General features: G+C 44.3%; 1 protein-coding gene across 5 annotated transcripts in view; it reads left to right on the forward strand.

Moving 5' to 3' along the window:
- The window catches only part of grh (grainy head), a 153,515-nt gene that overhangs the window by 122,837 nt on the left and 9,923 nt on the right, over nucleotides 1-20,755 (forward strand). For all 5 annotated transcript variants that reach the window (XM_076369666.1, XM_076369667.1, XM_076369665.1 and 2 more), the window contains exons 5-8: nucleotides 3,586-3,946; nucleotides 5,933-6,316; nucleotides 11,973-12,232; nucleotides 13,921-14,089. In XM_076369666.1, coding sequence (XP_076225781.1) covers nucleotides 3,586-3,946; nucleotides 5,933-6,316; nucleotides 11,973-12,232; nucleotides 13,921-14,089 — 1,174 coding nt within the window. The remainder of the gene's footprint in view (nucleotides 1-3,585; nucleotides 3,947-5,932; nucleotides 6,317-11,972; nucleotides 12,233-13,920; nucleotides 14,090-20,755) is intronic.

The raw sequence follows: 20,755 nt of genomic DNA on the forward strand, positions 1-20,755 counted from the left end.
TCGGTGCTCCGCGTCTCCTAGAAACAGGTCGAAACTATCTTGACTGTATAATCAATTAAAAACCTTTAATTGAATTCCATAAATTCAAATAAATAAAAGAAAACCAATAATTCAACCGAGCAAAACGATTACGAAAGTACACGAATGCAAAAGGAATAAAATCTAAATCAAAATCAACTGAAATCAAAATATTCTAATGGCAATAATTTAATCGACCGATTATCTCAAACAAACACGAATCCCAACGAATTCGATTACTATTCAAACTCCAGCAAGCAGACACGATCCCCCAAGGATTAACCCGTCAGCCGGCCGACAGAATCCAACTCGCGATCGAAAATATTCGCACAGCGTCCCTTCTCCTCCAGCGATCGTCGTGATCTCCATCGAATCTCCTGCGCTACATCACGGATTAGCATCGCATTACCTCCGAGTCGCGCGGAACGAATGACGGCGAGATCCATTTCACGTAAGCCGAATTCATGAGGCTGTGGCCTCCGGTTATGACAGAGTCGCAGAGCTTTCCATCACTCGAAGGAAGCCGCGCACCGGTTGCGACGCCGTTTTTCCTATCCGCACCTCTTCAGGCACAAGTGTGCCGAGGGCGACGACGCGTTTCCTATCTCTCTTTCTCTCTCCCTCTCTCTCTCTCTTTTTCTCTCTTTCTCTCGCGCACTCCTTTTCCTCGTGTTTCACTCGTGTCGCCCCTTTTTCCCCTCGGGGCGAATCTCCTGGCCTCGATGCCTGGCGAGAGAAAACCGACGACGACGGAGAACAGCGGTGAAAAAGGAGAAACGAGATGGAACGGGGCAGGGGGGAGGGGGATAGAGAAGGGTTAGACGACGAGAGAGAGAGATCAGGTATCATGTGGACAAAAAAAAAGAGCCATTGTACGGGAGCATCTGACCGTAGGGTTGGTACCACAGTGGCGATGTTCAGCGGGCAGAAAGAGGACGAAAGAGACACGAGGACTCTAGTGTTGTCGGTGTATGGAAGAGTAAGAGAAAGAGAGACAGAGAGATAGAGAGAGAGAGGGAGTGGGGAGAAGGAGGAGAATAGTGAACCTGGCGGAGGTTGCCACGACACGGCAAGGACGAGACCAGGGATGGCAGAAAAGGGAAGGATAAAAAGAACGCGCGGCTAGAGGGAGCGAGAGGGACGAAGTATGTGCACTGAGAGAGCGTTGGCAGTTTATAAGGGTCCCCGGTATTGTGGATACGTATTATCATGCTAAATATAACATGTTAACTACTTCGCATAATGCCGGCCCGCGATCCTCTCGATTCTTCTCCGTACGACCGTTCGGCGAATCGCGTTTCCGCGCCCAGAACATTTTATTGCCGTCGGTACGTTTCGGCAGATGCGGAACGATATCGGCGTTCCCAGACCCGGGCACGTTTGGCTTCGTCGACAGAATCTGCGTAGTATCAACGAACTTTTCGCTGGCGATACTGCTCGATCGGGGAAGGGATATTTGCATGAAACGATTCGTGGTAATAAAATAATCGTACGATTGTGAGTTTGTTGGTAATTCTACCGTCAACGATACGAGCGACGATGCAGATGATTCCGAGTGTGTAATGTGACTCCTCGAAGCTTTGAGAAGGTAGCAACGGGAAGGTTAAAGAAATCACTGAACAAATGGTATTCTCTGCGGCATAGAGAAGTGTCTAGGAGACACAGGGAAACTGGAAAAAATTCATAAATCAGAGGTTTAATGGCTCTGCCGAGATTGAATGAAAATCAACAGAAATTCGACGCTGTCAAGCGTCAAATCTCCGATCATTTAATTACGAATGCTGTTCCGGGGAAATATAAAATCCATCCTGGTCGAGATAATAATAGGCTTTCGCGTGTCGCAGATGATTGGGTTGTCGAGCCCGTCGAATCGATTGGCGCTCGCGCTGGCTAAATCGTATGGGCCCGTGGGAAGCGGTAATGTTAATACCGTATTAACTAACGATCCGGGCGATTTATGGCAGGGATCGAGCTTTTATGACGAAGCGATGGCATCGATCGACACCGCGATTTCTGCGGCACATTTGTCATCGCGATGGACGATTATCATCGCGGCCGGCGTAACAAGCGTCCGCGAGAGGGAAAAAGTATAATTAATTCATAGATTTTCAAGGTCCGTCACGGCGAATAAATATGGCGTAATGTGTCTCGTCAATAACGTTATGGCTTGCGTTTCGCAATAAGCTGCTTTTCTTGGTAGAAAAAGAGAAAAACAGAGACGAAGCGCGATCGCCGGATAAATATCAATGGTCTCCAATCATTACTAAATATAAACGATAAGCGAATGCCACTCGAGCGTTAATTAATTGCCCGCCGATTCGCCTCGAGGCTGCAGACAAGCATCATTGATAAGTTCTCAATGGACGAACGTTCGAATGGTTATTTATCATGTCCTCCAGAAAAATTTGATTATTCGTTGCTTTCTGGAGCAGTTTCTTCATAAGGTTCTACTGCATTGCTTTCTCTACAAACAAACAATGTCTATTGTAACACTAGATTAACCGAACCCGTCAATTTGACGCACATTGAATTTTTTAAACACTATTTGTTAACTGTGTAAGTCGATTTTGATTGATGCAATTACGCGAATACAGATTAGAATTCTCTGTTCTTGAAACTCTAATTTTCGCGACCTATATAAACAAACATGTAGTCTTCTAAAAACGATAGAACAAATGTCCGTAAATCTAGTGTTAAAATTACTAGTGTAAAACTTCTTCTTTCATTTCTTTGCCACTTTACAATGTTCATTGTTCTCCTTCCGATACAATTCGAAAATATAATATACAAATTAGTCACTGCAGAATTTCGAATGCATTAGACATAGTAATTCAATATCAATTTCGCGTACAGATCTCAGATATCACAAGAACAGTTTCCCGAATAAAATCTTTCCTACCCTATCTAAGAAATTGACACCCGGAATACGCACAACAGCCTAATGTTATTCCTTCTTCCCTAACAATGATCCACCAGTGAAAAGGTCCCAGCCGCTTCCTGCCAATAATCCCAGACAGAGAACCTTTTGGGTACGAGGAGCGAATTCCATCGAGGCAACGCGGAGTGTCGCGAATTCGACACGCGCACTTAGCATATGTACACACGGGTCACGATCGATCCTGGGATATCCCGGAAGAACTCCCTTCCAAAAGTCGTGCATACTATCTGAGCCGTCCATCTGCCAAGTTAACACTAGAACTACAAAATGTTAAAAATGAACCATTTCAAATTCCAATAAATCCCTGCATTTGCCCCAATACAATAATAATAGGTATTTCAAACTATTTCAAATCTTAAGAAACATTTTCTCCTAAGTGTTCTAAGGAATTATAAATCAATTATTCTCATTACTCCGCAACGTTAACTGCGCGAGGCAAACATTCCACGAGCTCTAGCACATCAAACAGCAGTCCAGTATTTTATCACTGAAACTTGAGAAAATGTAAAAAACAGAATTAATTATACTTCGCCCTGTGAACGACTCACATCTACCAAAATACCCACGTATAAAAGAAAGAAGGGCGCAACGCGCGCCGCTAAAGCGCGATTCTCCACGGACTGTTGAAGGGGTGTGATGGGCCCGAAGCTGCTGGTGCAGGAGGCGCCTGGCTCCGGTTCCGGTTCGGCGAATCGCATGGAAGGCGGCGATGGCGCCGGGGGAGGGGAGCTACACCACTTCCTCCATCAGTACAACCAGCAGTCCCACAGTCCCGGGCAGAGCCTGCAAGGCGGCCTTCCGCTTCCGCTTAGCCCGCAGTCGCTCAGACACGACGGATCGTCAAGCGCCGGCATCACCGGCGTGAAAAGGGAGCCGGAGGACCTGAGCTCCTCCAGAGGGGCGCAGCAGTCCAACAAGAGGCACAAACAGGCCCAGCCGGACAGTCCCACGCCACCGGGGATGTACCATCATCATCAGCATCAGCTGCAGGTGAGCCCTTTTCTTTTTCTCCGACGCGTCCGTTATCTTTCCGCTATTGATTTGACTTGGGCCTGATACACACACTATCGGTTAGATTGATTCGATTTTGGTTCTGTGAAATACTCTTCATTTGTTTAAATGGATTTCAGTTTGATATTAATTCAATGGTCTTCTTGGTTCGTCGACAATAATAGATAAGGAAAGAATTTTTAGCAGACTGATAGTGTGTAATGGGCCTCATACTTTGTGTTGTGAGAACATGCTGGCTGTCACTGGGAAAATTAGTATGTTTGTAGAAAATTTAATGAAACCTTAATTTCTTCAAGTTTTTAGTTATATTGTACATTTTATTGCCTTTCACCTACTGAAACTTAAATGAAAATACTGAAATGAAGTTTTGGTAATTATAGAGATTCGATAATTTGGTATTCAGTTATTTATGAGATTATATAGAACATTCGGTCGCCCATAGAATTTTTTATTCAATCAGTTACCGCGCCGTCAAGGTTTATGATTAGATTATCGCGATCTCTCCCTCATTAGGGATCAGCTTTCGTGGCTATCGCCAGTGCACTCTCTCGGGACAGATTGTATACAGGTGTATTTACCAATTAGCGATTCGTTCGTTTTGTTTGGTCGTTTCATTGATAATCGGAATGTCCGTGCGCATTAGCGGTATTATTTAAAGTCGGATTATTAATCGCGATATTTAATTGCACAGTATTAACTGGTTTCCAGCATCTTTCCATCTTTCTTTTTCATTTTTGATAACTTCGCTTGTCAACCGTGTTGTTCCTTGATTATGAACGTAATTATGGTTTAATTCGAGTTTTTTTTTAACGTTATGATTCAATTTAGCGCGAGAATTTGTAGGCGAATAAATGAGAGAATTATAAATCGGCCTAAGATGGAGATGAACATAAACGACAACCATCGTCCTTGGTTAATAAGTTAATGAGTGCTTGTAATAAAGATAAATTATTGTTGTTATCATGATTATTATCGTTCTTTTTGTAGGCCGATTACCGTCTACTACATTCTCTGTTGTATTGTGCTCCAACTTTTTTTCAATCTGCATCTTCTCTACAATGATATTATATATAATTTGTGCAGTACCACGATGGTTATAGAAGTAATTAATAGCTTACGGGTACACGATCGGAGCACGGTTTATATTGTTATGAATTTATGCATGAAGTTACATCATAAACTCTACAAGAATTATCGTGAGCCTTCCCCCCCCCCCCCCCCGTGCGTTTCGCACGGTCATCGCTTATCTCATTCTCATACAAGATAAATTTTATTAACAAGCATTATTAATTACCCGATAGACGCACTTTCTACTTCACGCCGTTAACCGGTTATCTTTTGTTTATTTATATCCCTCATCTCATATATAATCTACGTCTCTACACGTCAACTGTTAGGACGAATATCTCTTGACAACGAAAGCTCCGCATCAGTACACTTTCCAATATTTCGCACGACGTACAATATACTCGATCGAATTTTCACTTTCATATCAATCCTCGATGCATATTTCAAATATTGCAGCATACAATAATTTACTTAGTCCGCTCATCAAGCATCACTATTCATCGACACTGTCGCTAAAAGCTACAAACTTCGAAGAACCTTCCTAAACTTCAGATTCTTGAAACGTATTAAATCATACTCAACAAAGTATCAATGCCAAGCAGCAAGAAACAGTTCCAAAACAGATATTTAATCGTGCAAACCTACATTTTATACCTACCGAGATGAAAGGGGATTCAAACTTTCCTAGAAACCAGCATTTAATCATCAGATCGAAAGTGGCCGATCGAACGTCACAGGAGCATCGAGTTGCGCAACTCGGCTAGGAAGAGCTATCCTGGATCAACAGCATCCAGCTGTTCGTTCCTCGGCCTATCGAAGGATCGATCAATCCTGTCGAACGGGACGCAGGCGTTGCTCGCTCGCGTGGAAGTAATCGATCATCGTCGGATTTCGCAGGTGCAACAGTACGGAAGCCCCTACGACCCCTACGGCTCGTGCAGCCCTCGACTGCAGTCCACGGCGTACACGTCGACCTCGGCGACGGGCGCGGCGAACGCTGGTAATCCGGGAGGTCTTCACCAGGAGGCGACCGCGGTGTACGTAACCGGTGACGCACTCCCGCCGCTGGCGTCCTCGAGCTCGTCCTCGTTGTCGACTACGACCGCTTCGTACACGAGGTACGAGGTTGTGCCAAGCTCTTACGCGACGACACACGCGATACGCTCGTCCTCGAGCAGCAGCAAAGTCCTGACCGTTGATCTTCCCAGCCCTGACTCCGGCATCGGCGCCGACGCGGTCACGCCCAGGCAAGATCATCATCCACCCACGGCGCTGCATCAGGTTAGTGGAGAGACAACGATGTTACCGGTTCGTTATGCTCGGCTGAACCCTCCTCGAGCCTACATTTCATTTACTTTCTTCCACTCATTACCGATCGGGGGTAGGCGATGTTACCTCTGAGAATCGCGGACGTGGTAGACGTAGTCTTCGAGATTGGGGAGTAGATTGATTTGTAATTTTGCGGCGGTGATTCCGGCTTGACAGGCTGACATTTACTTCGCGTTACTTGGAGGTAGCTTCCCGGATACTGGGGATATTAACAGTAAACGTACCAACACTTTATATGTAACTATTTCCACTCTAAACAGCTGAATAATTATGCAATAATAAAGGTGAACAATTTGAATGATAAATTGACTAATCGGGGAATATAAGAATTGAGAGAAAGTGAAATGGACGGAAGGAAGTAAAGACTTTTTAAATTTTGAAACCGGTCACTTGATCGGTCGCGGTACGGTTAGTGTTAATATTTGTTAATGATTTGACGATTTAGTATCTACTGATTGTTAATGGTAGGAATTTGGTTTGAGAATCGTTGACGCGATTAGTCTTCGAGATTGAGAATCAGATTTATTGGGATTTCGATTGAGAGAATGTTATTTTAGTATTATTTAATAATCTAGTAGTGTCTGTGAACAACGATTATGTAGCAATCTCGAAGATATATTACTACGATCAATAATACTTGTTTAATATTTTATCGAAAAGAAATAACACATTTCTCTACCTTATAACTGTAGGACTCAAAAATCCACTCTCCACTATTGCAATCACTCTCAATCTTAACATAATTATAAACAACAGCTACCTAAACAGTGATCATTAACAATACAGTAACAGGTAAAGGATTTTCAATTCGTATCATCAAACGATAATCGATGGATTTTCTTGCGGTCCCGCAGTTAAGTGGCACTCGTGCAGAACCATCCTCGATATTCGCCCGTGCACTTTCGCCGTCGGACGGTTTCCCCCCGTCGGAATCACTTTCCATCGGCGTTGATTTCGTGCCCAGACACCGTAAAGATGTTTTGATCGCTACTAACAAATTAATCGGACAACACCTACCGTTAAACCGTTATCGCGCTCCGTCGCCGTACCTCTTTATACCTCCCACCCCGAAAAGTCTACGGTAGGCATATAATAACTTCTTCGACGCGCAATAATTTTCTGCTTGCGCGCTCTCTCGGAACAGAACTTCAACACGGAGAGCCGGTAACGACACGAGCGTTTTACATAATCAGCAACGCATATCTCGCCGGGATACTGACACATTTATTTATACCCGATGAGAATCATATAATACGGGGCCACTTCTTTTACACGGCGTCGCGAACGTGTTACGCCTGCGCTCCGCGACGGATCTGTGGGTGGAAAGGAAAGTTTCCGTCGAAAAACCGCCCCTCGCCGCTCGATCGCTGCACCGAAAACGTTGATCCTGTGCTGTTCCAAATGCTCCGGGAATTATTTCATTAATATTTTGCCTGTTCTCTTTAAATATTCCTCGAACTACGAATTTTTCAATGTACTCTTTTTAACCCTTCATAGACAGATGATTTCTTATTTCTTTTAATTCTTACAAATTGTCGATGATAGGAAAGGAAAGATGATAGGAAAAATGATAATTGAATAGTAAAGGAAATATATCAACAGTTTTGAGAGTTGCATGTATTAAGTCAGTGAGAAAGAGACATCGTTAATGATATTAGTTCTAACATATTTGTTCACACTGTATCAAAGTACACGAGAAAATAGTTCAGTAAACGAGGTTGATGAATTGTTAATTTTTTATGAAACAGTGAACAAAGTCGTGCGGCTCGATTTTCAAAGAAGATTTATGGAACGATTGTAGCGGCCGATGCGATAATATGGAAATAGAATTGAATTGATCTAGATCGGTTGTTAATTACAGTCACGTGTGCGATAAGCGTCGTTGGTTACATTACTTTGTGATCCTGTCGAGCGTGTAAAATTAATTATGCGTAGTAATATATTTCTAAAACTTTCGACACTTATAAAAACTCGTGACTAAGCGTTTCCTGTTAGAACAAACGAAACTGTTCGCGAGATACAAGAAAATCTCGTGGTTTCAATCGCTGTTTGAAGTTTGATCGCTGAAACACGTTGCTGATGTTGAAGTCTCCAGTAAATGTCAACCGAACGAAGACTTACAACTCATTGAAGACGGAACATTATCGCTACACACGAAAGAAACTCACAAAAAAAGGCAGCATAAGTTCACAATGAAACTTTAAAGAAACCTATGCATGTAGGTATTTATAAGGAGCGACATGAGTTTCTACCCAAACTTCACCAGCCTACAGTCTGCTTAAAAATCAAACGAAAACATCGTGTAACAACTCACAAACACTCGACTGCATTTTATCGTGTGACATTTTAACTTTCATTCCGATCTAAACACGCTGTCAAGATTTACAAAGAAACGCATTGGAGACCCCATAAATCAGTAAACTCATAAATTCATAAATAACGCTGACAGGCAAAAACCGCGCATTTTTCGCGCGAAAATCAACCGACGAAAGTGGCCTATTAACGAGTTACGAAATCGAGGACGAAGGGAAATAACAATATAAAACGAAGAAAAATCCCGAAATTTCACTTCACGCGTCGCAAACAGGTAGCGACACGGACACGGGGTAGGTTTTTCCCGTCACTTCGAGACTCACCGATTCTTTTCCACGTCTCCGCGATCGCCCGCTGTTCCGCTAATGGTGTCTAATAAGCGCCGTGCTTAGAGATAAACGGGAATGAAAGACGAAAAAACGAAGGAAAAAGAAAATAAAAAAAGAGAAAAAGAAAAATCGAACGCAAACGAAAAACCGCGGCGAGACACGTTTCGACTCGTAATCGGTCGGTTCGGCGCGTTGCGGAAGTCGTCGATCGGTCAGTTTATCCGAAATTGCTTCTCGAAGCGAGACGGTTTCACCGCAGCGAGGAAAAGGGACAACGGGACAGCGTCAGCGGCGGGGGGAAAAACGAATTTCACCGCGCCGCTCGAATATGAATATTTTAATTACCTCGCGGACGTATCGGTTTTCAAGCGGGTTGCGCGGCGTTGCACACCGCGCGACGCACACGCGTGCACGGTGGACGAGCTCCGGCTTTTATTTGCCGCGGCGTGCAAGCAGAGCAGAACGGAACGCGTGCTTTCTAATTCGTAATGTCAACCGCAATGCTAATGACTTACTCGCGCGGATAAACCGCTCTGCCCCCGTCGCACGATTAATGTTTCCGGAAGCGGCCGATTACCGGCGACAACCGAATCGCGCGTGGGAGTGATGAATCGGTTATGGCGCGGCGTGGAAGCACCGAACGCGGCGAAAATTACGCGACAGATACACCGCGAGCTTATAATTTATAAGGGACGATATCCTTGACGCGAAAATCGTTCCTAATATTCCTCTCCCTTTAGATTTCGCGCGTAGACCTCTTAGCTTCGAATCGATCACGACTGAGAAATTCGGATATGTGAACTCTGTTTTATACAGGAGGAGTTGTGGTAACAGATTAATTACGAGAAGCAGTCTGGAATTTTGTACGGAGTTTATTCCGGTGTTTATCCTTGAAACGAAATTATCAGCAATGTCGGGTCTAGATGCAAATAATCCAATTATTTGCTCCTTTAAAACGGTAAACCGGTTTAAATTCAGTCTACCCGCCCTTTTCGCCGTTTAAAACGGACGCGTGTAATCTCTTGATTTTCTCTTCTTAATAACGACATTAAAGTAATTGGAGTAATTTAGTTTCACCGTGGACGCGCTAGAACGATTCGCTTTAATCCTGAAAATACTTGAATGCATTCCCTTCGTTAAGACCCCGATCCGAATCGAACACGCTCGGCTTTTCCTCCGGCGTAATTTCATTCAAACTTCGTTGAATTTTCACTCCAACTGCCGTAGGAGTCAAATAAAATCGTGAACAACAACGACGTGCTCGCCCGTCCGAGAGATAGTGACAGAAACGTGTCTGATACAAGACAAAATCGTTATGATTCAGCGCGCGAAGGATCAAAGGAACCCACCGACATCGGCATCCGATAAATCACGAAAATCGCCGGACCTCGATCACGTTGATCACCAATTTTTCCTGGACACGCAAAAAGCACGAGTTTTTTTGCGTCGCGGTATCGTCGGCGAGGTTGTCACCGAAAACAACAAGACGAAGAGAACGCGAGGATAATAAAGCGAACGGTCGGCGCATGCAGATCTCGGAACAAGCGCAAAAACCGGACGAAGAGGGGCGGAGACAGAGAAGAACGAAGTCGGGGCAAAAAAAGAAATCGCCTGATTATGTCGTCCGCTTAATCGGTCGCTAATAATACACCAAACTTTGTTCCGGATCGCGGTTTCGCTTGAGGCGCGCGTCAGGTTTACGGGTGTAACGCGCGGGAAACAACGGAACAAAAGGAGGAAAAACGCGTTCTAAAAGAATACACGATGATTTTAAGTAACCGCGACGAGGGTGGGAGGAGGAACCGAGCGATCACGACGCAATTAGACGAATCGATCGAGGAAAAAGCTATCGTATCGCAGTCACCGACGGTGGCCGCGATTAATTAATCGGCAAAGGCGTCCGTGTTTATCGGCGAGCTTCGCCGGTCTCGTTCGTTTTTCCGTCGCGTTCCTCTGTATCCCGGGTGTACGACTGTAGCTCGAGCCTCGCGGGAAGCCGCGCCGCCGCGCCAGGCCGTTTCCCAGCATAATTAGTCGGAAGTCAGCGGACCGTTTCGCAGATAAAATGGTAACCGATTAGGCGTGCCGTTCGAATATAGTATTATTTCTAATTGCGGATCGACGCGGTATTAATTTATTGCGTTACGCCGATTGCGACGAGGCGAGAACGCGTCGGGGTACCATGGGATCGGAGGCATCGGCTGGATCTATTCCGCTGGGAAAAGGGCATGGCGAGACGCATCGGCGCAGCGCGGCGCGCGGTTCGTTTCTGCGTGGCTCGATGGATGGCTTCCGCGATGCCGTTCGTCAGGCCGAGTAACGAGCTACGGGTAACCGCGTTACATTCGAGGCGAGCCACTCCATGAAGACGTACGAGGGAATAAACCGTTCGGCAGACCGCTTATTAACAAACCTCCGCTCGGAGCACGCGCGGCCGGTCCCGGCCAATTTTACGAGACCGCAAGGCCCCTATTCTACTCTTCGGCTCCTTCCTCCTTTGTTTCGCGGAACAGCCCACGGGGATACGCCGCTGACTACTTCAGGGTGGATCGGCCACGTCGTTTCTCCGTCTTCTTTCTTCCTTTCTTTCTTTCCTTCTTCCTTTTGCTTTTTTTCTTCATTTTTGTCTCTTCTGGTATGGGAAAGTTACGTTCGTTACCGCTCGGTGGAATTTATCGACGATGCGATCGGATTCTAATGAAGAGCTGGTTGGGAATGTTCCGCTTCCGCTTTGGACACTTTGCGGCTTTATGTTCGGGGGCGAAGTGATCGATTATCGGTTGCGTTGTTGGCGATAATAGTGATTCTTTAGATTCGGTGGAGTTTTAGGGGATTCCATTGTCAGTAACTGCTAATGAGTGACGGTAAAACTGCGAAATTTCTATGTTGTATTTGTATTAGACAAAGCAACGATGAACGATTGTTCGTGGATCAAGTAATGAAGGATTCGCTTCTGATTTGAACAGTCCTCCTTCGACTACACGGAATTGTGTCCCGGAGGAACGGCGACCGGAACCGCGGTGGTCCTCGAGAGCGGCGCAGTGATACACCACCAGCCGCTGCAGCTGCAACTGCAACAGAGCCACGCACAGGCGCAGGTGCAACGTGGAACTTTGGTATCCTCGGCCGCTACGAACCCGAACCCCAACCCGAATCCTCCGAGGTCGCGACCTTGGCACGATTTCGGGAGACAGAACGACGCGGACAAAATCCAGATACCAAAAATGTAAGTAGCAAACATGATGCTTCTTCCATCTGCAAACTGTCCTCTAGTATCATGATTCTTGAATACAATAATTAAATCTTCCTGAAACTTCGTTTTAAATTCACTAAGATGATAACATAACTCGACCAGAAACATTCACGCAGCAATCAACATTTTTATTTACGCCAAAACCACCGGGCAGTTGAATTGACTTTTTGAAATTTCTCTATAGAAATTCCAAGAGTGTCTACTGGGACTTCAATTAATTTCATTCAATTGAATTTATTGCTAAATCAATTTCTTTAATAACTTCTCACAGGAACATGTATCTTCTTAACAATCGCTAAAAGATATATAAAATGGGTCACTTTTACCAGTCTGATAGTTTTATCGTTAAATCTCTTAGCAAAATGTTCCTCGATGTCTCCGATGATCCCTTTCACCAGTTAAGGGTTGACACCCTTGATCCGAAGATTTCAATGCTTCAACGAATTTCCATTTTCGCTTCACATACCCTATGAAGCCAGGATACTCGACGTTAACTTGCGAAACTAGCATGAATACGTAATTGTAGCTCGTTTTAGGGTGGTCCCTGTTCACGACGATCAGCCTGTAACCTACAGGAGAGTTTCTAATAAGTCGCAACGAGGTAGGCGTTGCGGTGAACAGGAGCAGAAGTGTTGTAGGCCGTTCACCCAGGCTGGGCTCGGTTATATCGGCTGGCGCGTACCACGCTGTCCCGCTTGTTCTCCGTCGGCGAACGGCGCGACCGTGCTAAAAAAAACCGCAGAGAATACGAAACCACGCTGCGCCGCGTCGGTCCGCGACGCGTGTCGTCGCGGCAGATAAAGATAATAGGTCGAGCAAAGTCGGTGGAAAGTCCGCTGTTCCTGCTGGAGAAAAGCTCTGCTTTGTAATCTTCTTTTATTTCGATGCTGTGTGTCTAGAAACGCTCCTAGTCGTTCTAAAATTAGAATCGCAGGAAAGTAGACTTTTGTCGTTATTTTATTAGATAATTTGCATAGAATATTTGCGAATCGTTTGACTCTTTTCGAATGCGAAATGTAAGAGTATTCGAATCGAATTCTAACAAGAGAATGATTATTTTCGTTTTTCTTTATTTCGACGGCAAAAATTGTGAGTTTCGTTTTCTTATTATCATTGGAACTGGTCGTTCGAGAAATTGATTCCTGAAAAGCATTCAATTGATGGTATTCAAATCGAATGGTACTACCGCGAGACAACAACGTGAAATGACAAACGAATCTTTGATAATCTTCTCCTCGGGCGCTTCGATTACTATGATAAATAATTCCGATTACTCCGCGTGAAGCTCGGAACAACTCGGCCGCTCGTCAATCTCGATGAATTCGAAGCAGGCAGGAATCAATCGGCAATTATATTCCACACCGATTAAACAGAAAATCATCGACTTCGCGGTCTGTTTATCTGGAAAATGCTGATCTCCTCGTTTCTTTTATCGCGAACCTCCATTAATGTATGAAAATTACAGTCTTGTCCTGTCTGTTCGCGCTTTTGTCGATAGCTAGAATCGGAGACGGTACGGTTCTCTGTCTTTTTTTTTCCTTTTACCGATCAACCGACGCCGATAAATCAACGTGGCGTGACGCGGTTGCCGATGAAGACCAATTACATGGCCGCAGGAAAATTGTAACTGTTTTTCTCACGTACGCACATTCTGTCCGCAGATTCTCCGCCTATGGGTTCAAGTATCACCTGGAGTCGCCAATTAGCACGTCGCAGCGCCGCGAGGACGACAGAATTACATACATCAACAAGGGACAATTTTACGGAATCACGTTGGACTATGTGCCGGATCCCGACAAACCGACCCTCAAGACTGGACAGACGGTTAAGGTGAGCGAAAATACCGATTAGAAATTCGACGATCCAATTAGTGACCTATTTTTACAGCCAACCACGATTTTAACTCATTTTTCGTTAATCGTCGAAGAAGAGCAAACAATTTGGATGTATTTCATTCGTTTATCGAGTAATATACTTCCATGAATTTGGATATTTAATATTCCCACATTTACACGAAAGAACGTAACATGATATGTAATGTTCGTTCATTTTTCGCTAATTGTAAATAGAGCAAACAATTTCTATGAACTCTATTCGTTGATCGATCAAGTAATATATTTCAATGGATTAGTTAACATTTCCAGATTTACGAAAGGAACAATCATAATGTATAATGTACTGTAAAATTCATGGAATTTTAATATATTTGCATGATTTGTATACTTTTTCGATTAACCTTATTTTCTCCGATCATGCGAGTTTTTTTATTCCTGCTGGGAGACAGGAGAAAATGACCCCAATGTCGTTTATTTTAATACACGTATCATTAACTCAAAAGATCGTACAGTCTTATTTTTTAAATGTTTAGTAATTATAGGCAGAGCTTCGGGAGTGTCGCGATTACACGGCGCCAGCGAAAAATGGATTAAGATCGTACAGAGTTGTTGAAAGTCTGTAATCACTACCTTGATGAACGGAATTAGGTGGTGATGAAGAATGATAATTACAGTATAACGGAGAAAACAGAGTTGTCGTATTAGAAATGTTCTGTAATTTGTCAAACGTGTATATTTAATTTCCTGCTTGAGAAGAAAGTGATACTTCTATGAAATCCAATGGTACAAACTATTAACCGATGTCAGAACAGAAATTCGAGGCGATAAGAAAGTAATTAAGAACAGTTCCTTCGTAATAACGATAAAAAGAGATTCATTGTCCTTTTCCAATCGCATCCATTAACCATCTACCTCAATAACCCCATTTTGACGAACCATAGAATTAGACTCTACCGCCGAAACACGAGAAAATAAACGGGAGAAAAAATTCACTAGGAACTCGGCGAAAAGCAAAAATCAGCCTATTACATTCCACCGATTATCCAGAAAGCCATTATTCATTAGTCCCATGTAACAGGCGCCATTCTCGCGGCGCGGAACGGCGGGAAGGCAAACGGCATTCGAATCGCGTCGTCACTTCATTAACCCTTTGCACTCGAAAGTTTTCATTAGAAATATTTCAACACGCACAATATTTCAATATTTAATATGAACTTAACGATAAGATATTTGTTTAAAACCAAGTGAACACCTTATAACAACTATATAAAGAGAATTTAACAAGCATAATTCCTTGACTCTTTTGAATTCAAATTAAACATTATTGTCCTGTTATCGATAATTATACGTTAGAGCAAATGTAGACATAGGGTATACCCAGAATCTTTCTGTTCTCTCAATAAATTATTACTAACAGAGTAGTTGTATCGATTCTCATTGAAAAATAAATAGTGCAAGGGGTTAAAGAAAAATCACGCACAAATTAACAAGCTCAGCCATTTCATTAAAATATTTCACTGAACAAACTATCAGACTTCACAATTTCACCACACCGAATCAAGTGACGACCGAGTCGCCTCCGAAGCGCAAAGAGTTAAAGAAACCTACGGAATCGCTCAACTGGCGCGGCAGCCAGGCAAAAAAGAAAAAGCGTAATCGGTTTACAGGGGATTAATGTGGCAAGACGAAAGAGGGCAAATCGATGGCGCGCGAGTCCCTCGAACCCGAGCATCCACGGCGGAGACGGAGCACCGTGGAGGGAGGCAAACAGCCTGGAACAACCCTCCTCGCCCTCCCCCACGTTCGAATCGCCGCACCGCTGAACGCTCGATTAGCAATTAACGAGGAAGTCGTAACTCCTCTTGGCGGGGAGCGGTGGACGGGAGCCGGCCGTGGCGGGACGTGGAAGCGGGAGGGGAAGTGAAAAAAAAAGGATCGGCAGCTTTATCAGGATGGAAATTGCTAACGGTGCGCCGTGCTGCCAATTAGAGCCGCGAGAACAAACGACCTCGTCCGACTTCTTCTTTCGGGCTGCGCGAATTCTATCGCTCGTAGGAGTCTGTAAACGAGCGTGAAACGCTCGCGCGGGGTACGCGCGCCGCGGCTTCTAATGCAATTTAAGAGAGGTGCCGTGTTCACCCGCTTATGCGCGTCCGGTTATTGTTTATCGCCGTTCGCCGCGTTCTTTTCGCGGACGATCTCCTTTCGCGTCGACCAAAAGGAAAACATCGCCGGCTTTCCTCGCCCCTCGGCTGGAGACCAGGCCGATCTCGCGGGATTCATGGGTGCACGCGTGCTCGCAGCGCTAGGGGATGAGCCACGGGGCAACGTTATGCTCGCGTTGCGGACGTTTATGGGAATTCCTGTTCGTAGAGGATGTTTTATGGCGAACGGAATCGATGAAAAATTGATTTCATCGTCTCAGCCTGTGCAGGTTCTTTTGTTTTAGCTAGGTTTTATTTTGTTCCTTGATGGAGGTGTTGAAGCGTGTTGAAGCGAGATGGATTTATGCCCGTGGATTTCTGGTGAATGGACGTGTGAAAGGTTTCTCGCGTTTCTGGCGACGCGTCCAGTTGAGGCGAGAGTCAACGGAGACGCGTGTTAACGCTTCATCGCTTGAAAGTTTATTATGAGGCTTTTTCGTGTTGTGTCCTCGGAGATATATGCATTCTTCTGATTTTCTTTTAATTGAGAATTATGAAGGAAGTTGTTACGTTGCATGACCAATGTTGCTTTAGTGTGTTTTATTGGACAAGCGTTAAGTTAGAAACTTGTTTCCTACGCTAAACACTTCGACGCGTTAAAAGTAATGGCAAAATAATGATTATTTTACTGCCACGCGCGCGCTTGCGGACGCGACGGATTCATAAAATGCATATTTTCATTTTCAGACAAGAGATTCATTACGGATGTACCCGCGCGCGACTAGAATCGTGTTAACACTTATTTATTCTACCTTCTCGTTCACGCCATTCTTTTTATGCCCCTTATAAAATTAATACGCGCGTTAAATACACCATTACCTTTTTTATTATTATTACTTGTGCGGAAACACGTGGATTTCAGATGAAATTTCATTCAACCAGTCATGCTGTAATTTAATTATATAATTCATAAAAACTGTTATCTCAATTCCGTTCGATCTTTCGTAGCCCACATACTTATACCCCGGTATATTAAAGTAATATCTTTTAAAATTCATTTTCATCCGTACCAATCATGTTCTCACCAAAGTTAGCACATAGGTAAAAATAACCTATTTCAAGTTTCTTCCCTCACAAATAGTAACATCCACATCCATCTCCCAGGGAACAATGAAATAACTGAATTTAATGACACCCAAACTAACAGGGAAACCTTTCCAACCAACACATACCGATTTTGATGAAACATCCAGAATTGGAAGAATATTTTTCGCAATATCTCTGAAACTAGGAAGTGTAGAAAAAAAATTCTTGTTTTTAAATTATTCGTCTCGAAATGAACAATTTAGATTTCTTTCATACACCCCATACTTTCAGAGATATTGTACAAAAAATATGCTTTTAATCTTGAACTTTGAGGGGTGTTTTTCCCCCCTTCGAAGTGGATGTTGACCGACATGAAAAAAGAACTACGTCTCTCGTAAGTTTCATCAAAATCGGCGTGTGCAATTTGAAAAGGTTCCCTTCTAGTATATAAGACACTTCTAATTCCTATGAGAAAACATAACGCTGTCAATTTCAATATTCGTTCATTTAATTGTCAAGTATTTATCGCTCCCGTCGAGCAAGCGGCCAGAACTAGCAACCTGAACTTTTTCCGTTTCGTTCGCGTGGTTCCTCTGTCCTCCCATTAACATCCGATCTGCCAATGGGAGCCGCATTAGCCGGGTGCGTGCAATTCTTCGACCATTCACCCGAATCACGAAAAATCGGCGCAGAACGTGCGCCGGTCTGCGCACTGGACCGTGCTTCTGTCGCGACCGATGTCACGCACACGCGGGCGACGCGTTATCAGGGGCTTTTTCGCCGCCTACCATCGCCGAAGTTAGCCAGCCGGTCAGAAGAGAAACGCGAATGGTCGCCTGATCCCAAATTATTTGTCGGCAATCTGTACCGGCGGCCCCGCCGGCCCATGAATGTTAAACCCATGAAAACGGCACCGGGGACACGTGTAAGTAACTGGTTAGCCGCGAAGGTTAACGTTTTATCTGATCGTCGGACTGAAACGGCGGGACAATAAGGAAACTGTACCGGGCACGCGATAGAAGTCTCTATCGAGACGCGTTTTGCACGCGGAACGACGCTGTCCCCGTTTCAGACGCAGCCGATCAAAAATCGGAACGATTCGCTCGTTAATCGCGTTACACGCTTGGCGTTCCTTTCTCGGGAGTCACCGCTCTATCATTAACGTCTTTTGTTTGGGAGACAAGGAATATTGTGCTGGCTGAATATCTATAGACATTACTCTAACGATCGAATATTGATATCACACGAACGGTAGGTTTGAAATTCAAGTCAGTTACCGTTCGATTCAACAGAGGAATATTAGAAAATTTCAACTTCCACGTTATTGTATAATATATCGACACGCGAAACATTCAAATCCAATAGTCTCTTGATTTCTTCCATATTGATCTTCGTATAAGTTGTACGAAATATGGATTTTATCGGAAAGTAATGAATATTTATAACAGGATATATTGTCAACTGCAAAGTGTAAATATTCGCTGAATTCTGTTTAGTACCTCCTAAGTTCGATACTCCAAGCTGCGGAGCTAATATACTACCGCGGATCTTCCAAGGAAATCGCATGAATAGTTCGTCGCTGAGCTATTTAATCCACGTACGGGTTATAAATAACGATACCTAACGATCAGTGCCGTCCTGCGACAGAATTATCAGCTGGAAATCCTAATTCGATCAATTTGTATCCAGTAGAACCTAGGACGCGGCCCGTTGAATTTTTCCCGAGCGCGCGGTGTTACGCGTCGAAACCCTATATCCCGTAATTACAGACCGGGAAGCGTTGCTCCGGCCGGGGCGGCCATTTCGCTCGGAACAGGCGATCCAGGACGAAAAGACGGATAGTCAGAAAAACGGGGGGTGTAAGAGGGAAAAAAGGGACCATACGTGCCAGTTCTCTCCCGATTAATCAGCATAATTGCCACCGTGCGACGTCGTTGCCAATGAATCACGCAACGCGTCGCGTCGCGCGTCGACGGAAAAATCGTCGGAAAGACGGCTGTCCGATGGGGACACGGGCCGGCCGTTTATTGGGAATTAGCAGTGTCGAATGCAGCGATTTATGCTACCGGATTATACGGTACCGCGTGATTTATACGCGCTGCCCGATCGACCGTGTCCACGTGTCGCCGCGCTCACGCGAATTTCGCGCGTTTTGCTCGCGTGCAATCGCGCGAGCGTCTCGTGTTTCCCGTCGGTTCCGCTTCGCCATTGTGCCTCGATCCTCCTTCAACCCTTTCCGACTCTAAATATTCTTCGTTCATCATTGAGAACATTAACATCAACGTTAACTCAATCACTGTTCCCTATGGCGTTTTAATCATTTGTTCGAGAACATTTGATGTCATTACGAGATTGCAAGTAATTATAACAAAGACAGAGTCTTGCTTTTTCACAAAATGAAAGATAAGAGACCTTCAAGAAGATCTTGAAGAAGAAGGATTAGAGATCTTCATGTACTCTTCTAAAACAAAACGTTTTCCTGCAAATCACTCGTGCGGGTTTTGCCTAATTAATGTTATATAAAATGTTACAAATTCTTGTGACAATGAATACTTTAACACATCGATCGCCACAGTGGCCACCGATAACCGAAGCGTCCATGGTACTTGAAAATAATTATAAGAAGAAATCCGATGTATCGAAATATTTAGTTATGTAGGTAGCTAAATGATAGTGTAACTTAGGAGTTATGGTACCAAATCGTTGCTAATTCATTCTAATATCATTTGCGTTTATTACGATACGATAAGTAATGTTATATGAAACGATCTGAATGTTCGTTGCGGTCAACGCGTTAACATAAGTAGATATCGAAATGAAATTGAATGTTGAGCTCGATTCGACGTAGGATCCTGAAGAGTTAATCTTTAAAGGAATTACGTTATCTGGAAGAAACTGGGGTGTGAGGAGGGAAGGATCGATCGGACGTCGCGTGATTATCCGTAAAATTCGAAAAATCCCGCGCAACCGATCCGTAACCGGTCATTGATGCCTGTCGATACCGGAATCTCTGTAATTTCCGTTGCATAATTGCACGCTGCCGCGTAATTTACGATGCGCGCGGCTCGCACAACTCGACAAGCCTCTGTCGCGTAAACACGCTCGAAAACTTTCGACCGGCGATCGTCGCCGATTCCGCTCCCTCCCTGCCGTACTCCGCGGGGCTCTTCCACGAATCTCGTTAATCCCAGACATCCTGCCGACTGTTTTTTCCCCGCCGCTTCCTGTCGAAAATGAGCAAAACCCTGATCCTGCGGCGGCTTTCTGGAAAATCGTCGCCATTTTAGTCGAGGGGGAAACGTCACAACGACGTCCACGGTAGACGTTTATTTTGAGAATTAGCGAACGTTAGTTAACACTAATCGTACCGACACTTTGCATACACTTATGAATATTGTAACCGGTTAAATGATCGTTTTTATAATCAAATA

Source organism: Nomia melanderi, chromosome 8, assembly GCF_051020985.1.
Source record: "Nomia melanderi isolate GNS246 chromosome 8, iyNomMela1, whole genome shotgun sequence".
Classification (NCBI taxonomy): Eukaryota; Metazoa; Arthropoda; class Insecta; order Hymenoptera; family Halictidae; genus Nomia; species Nomia melanderi.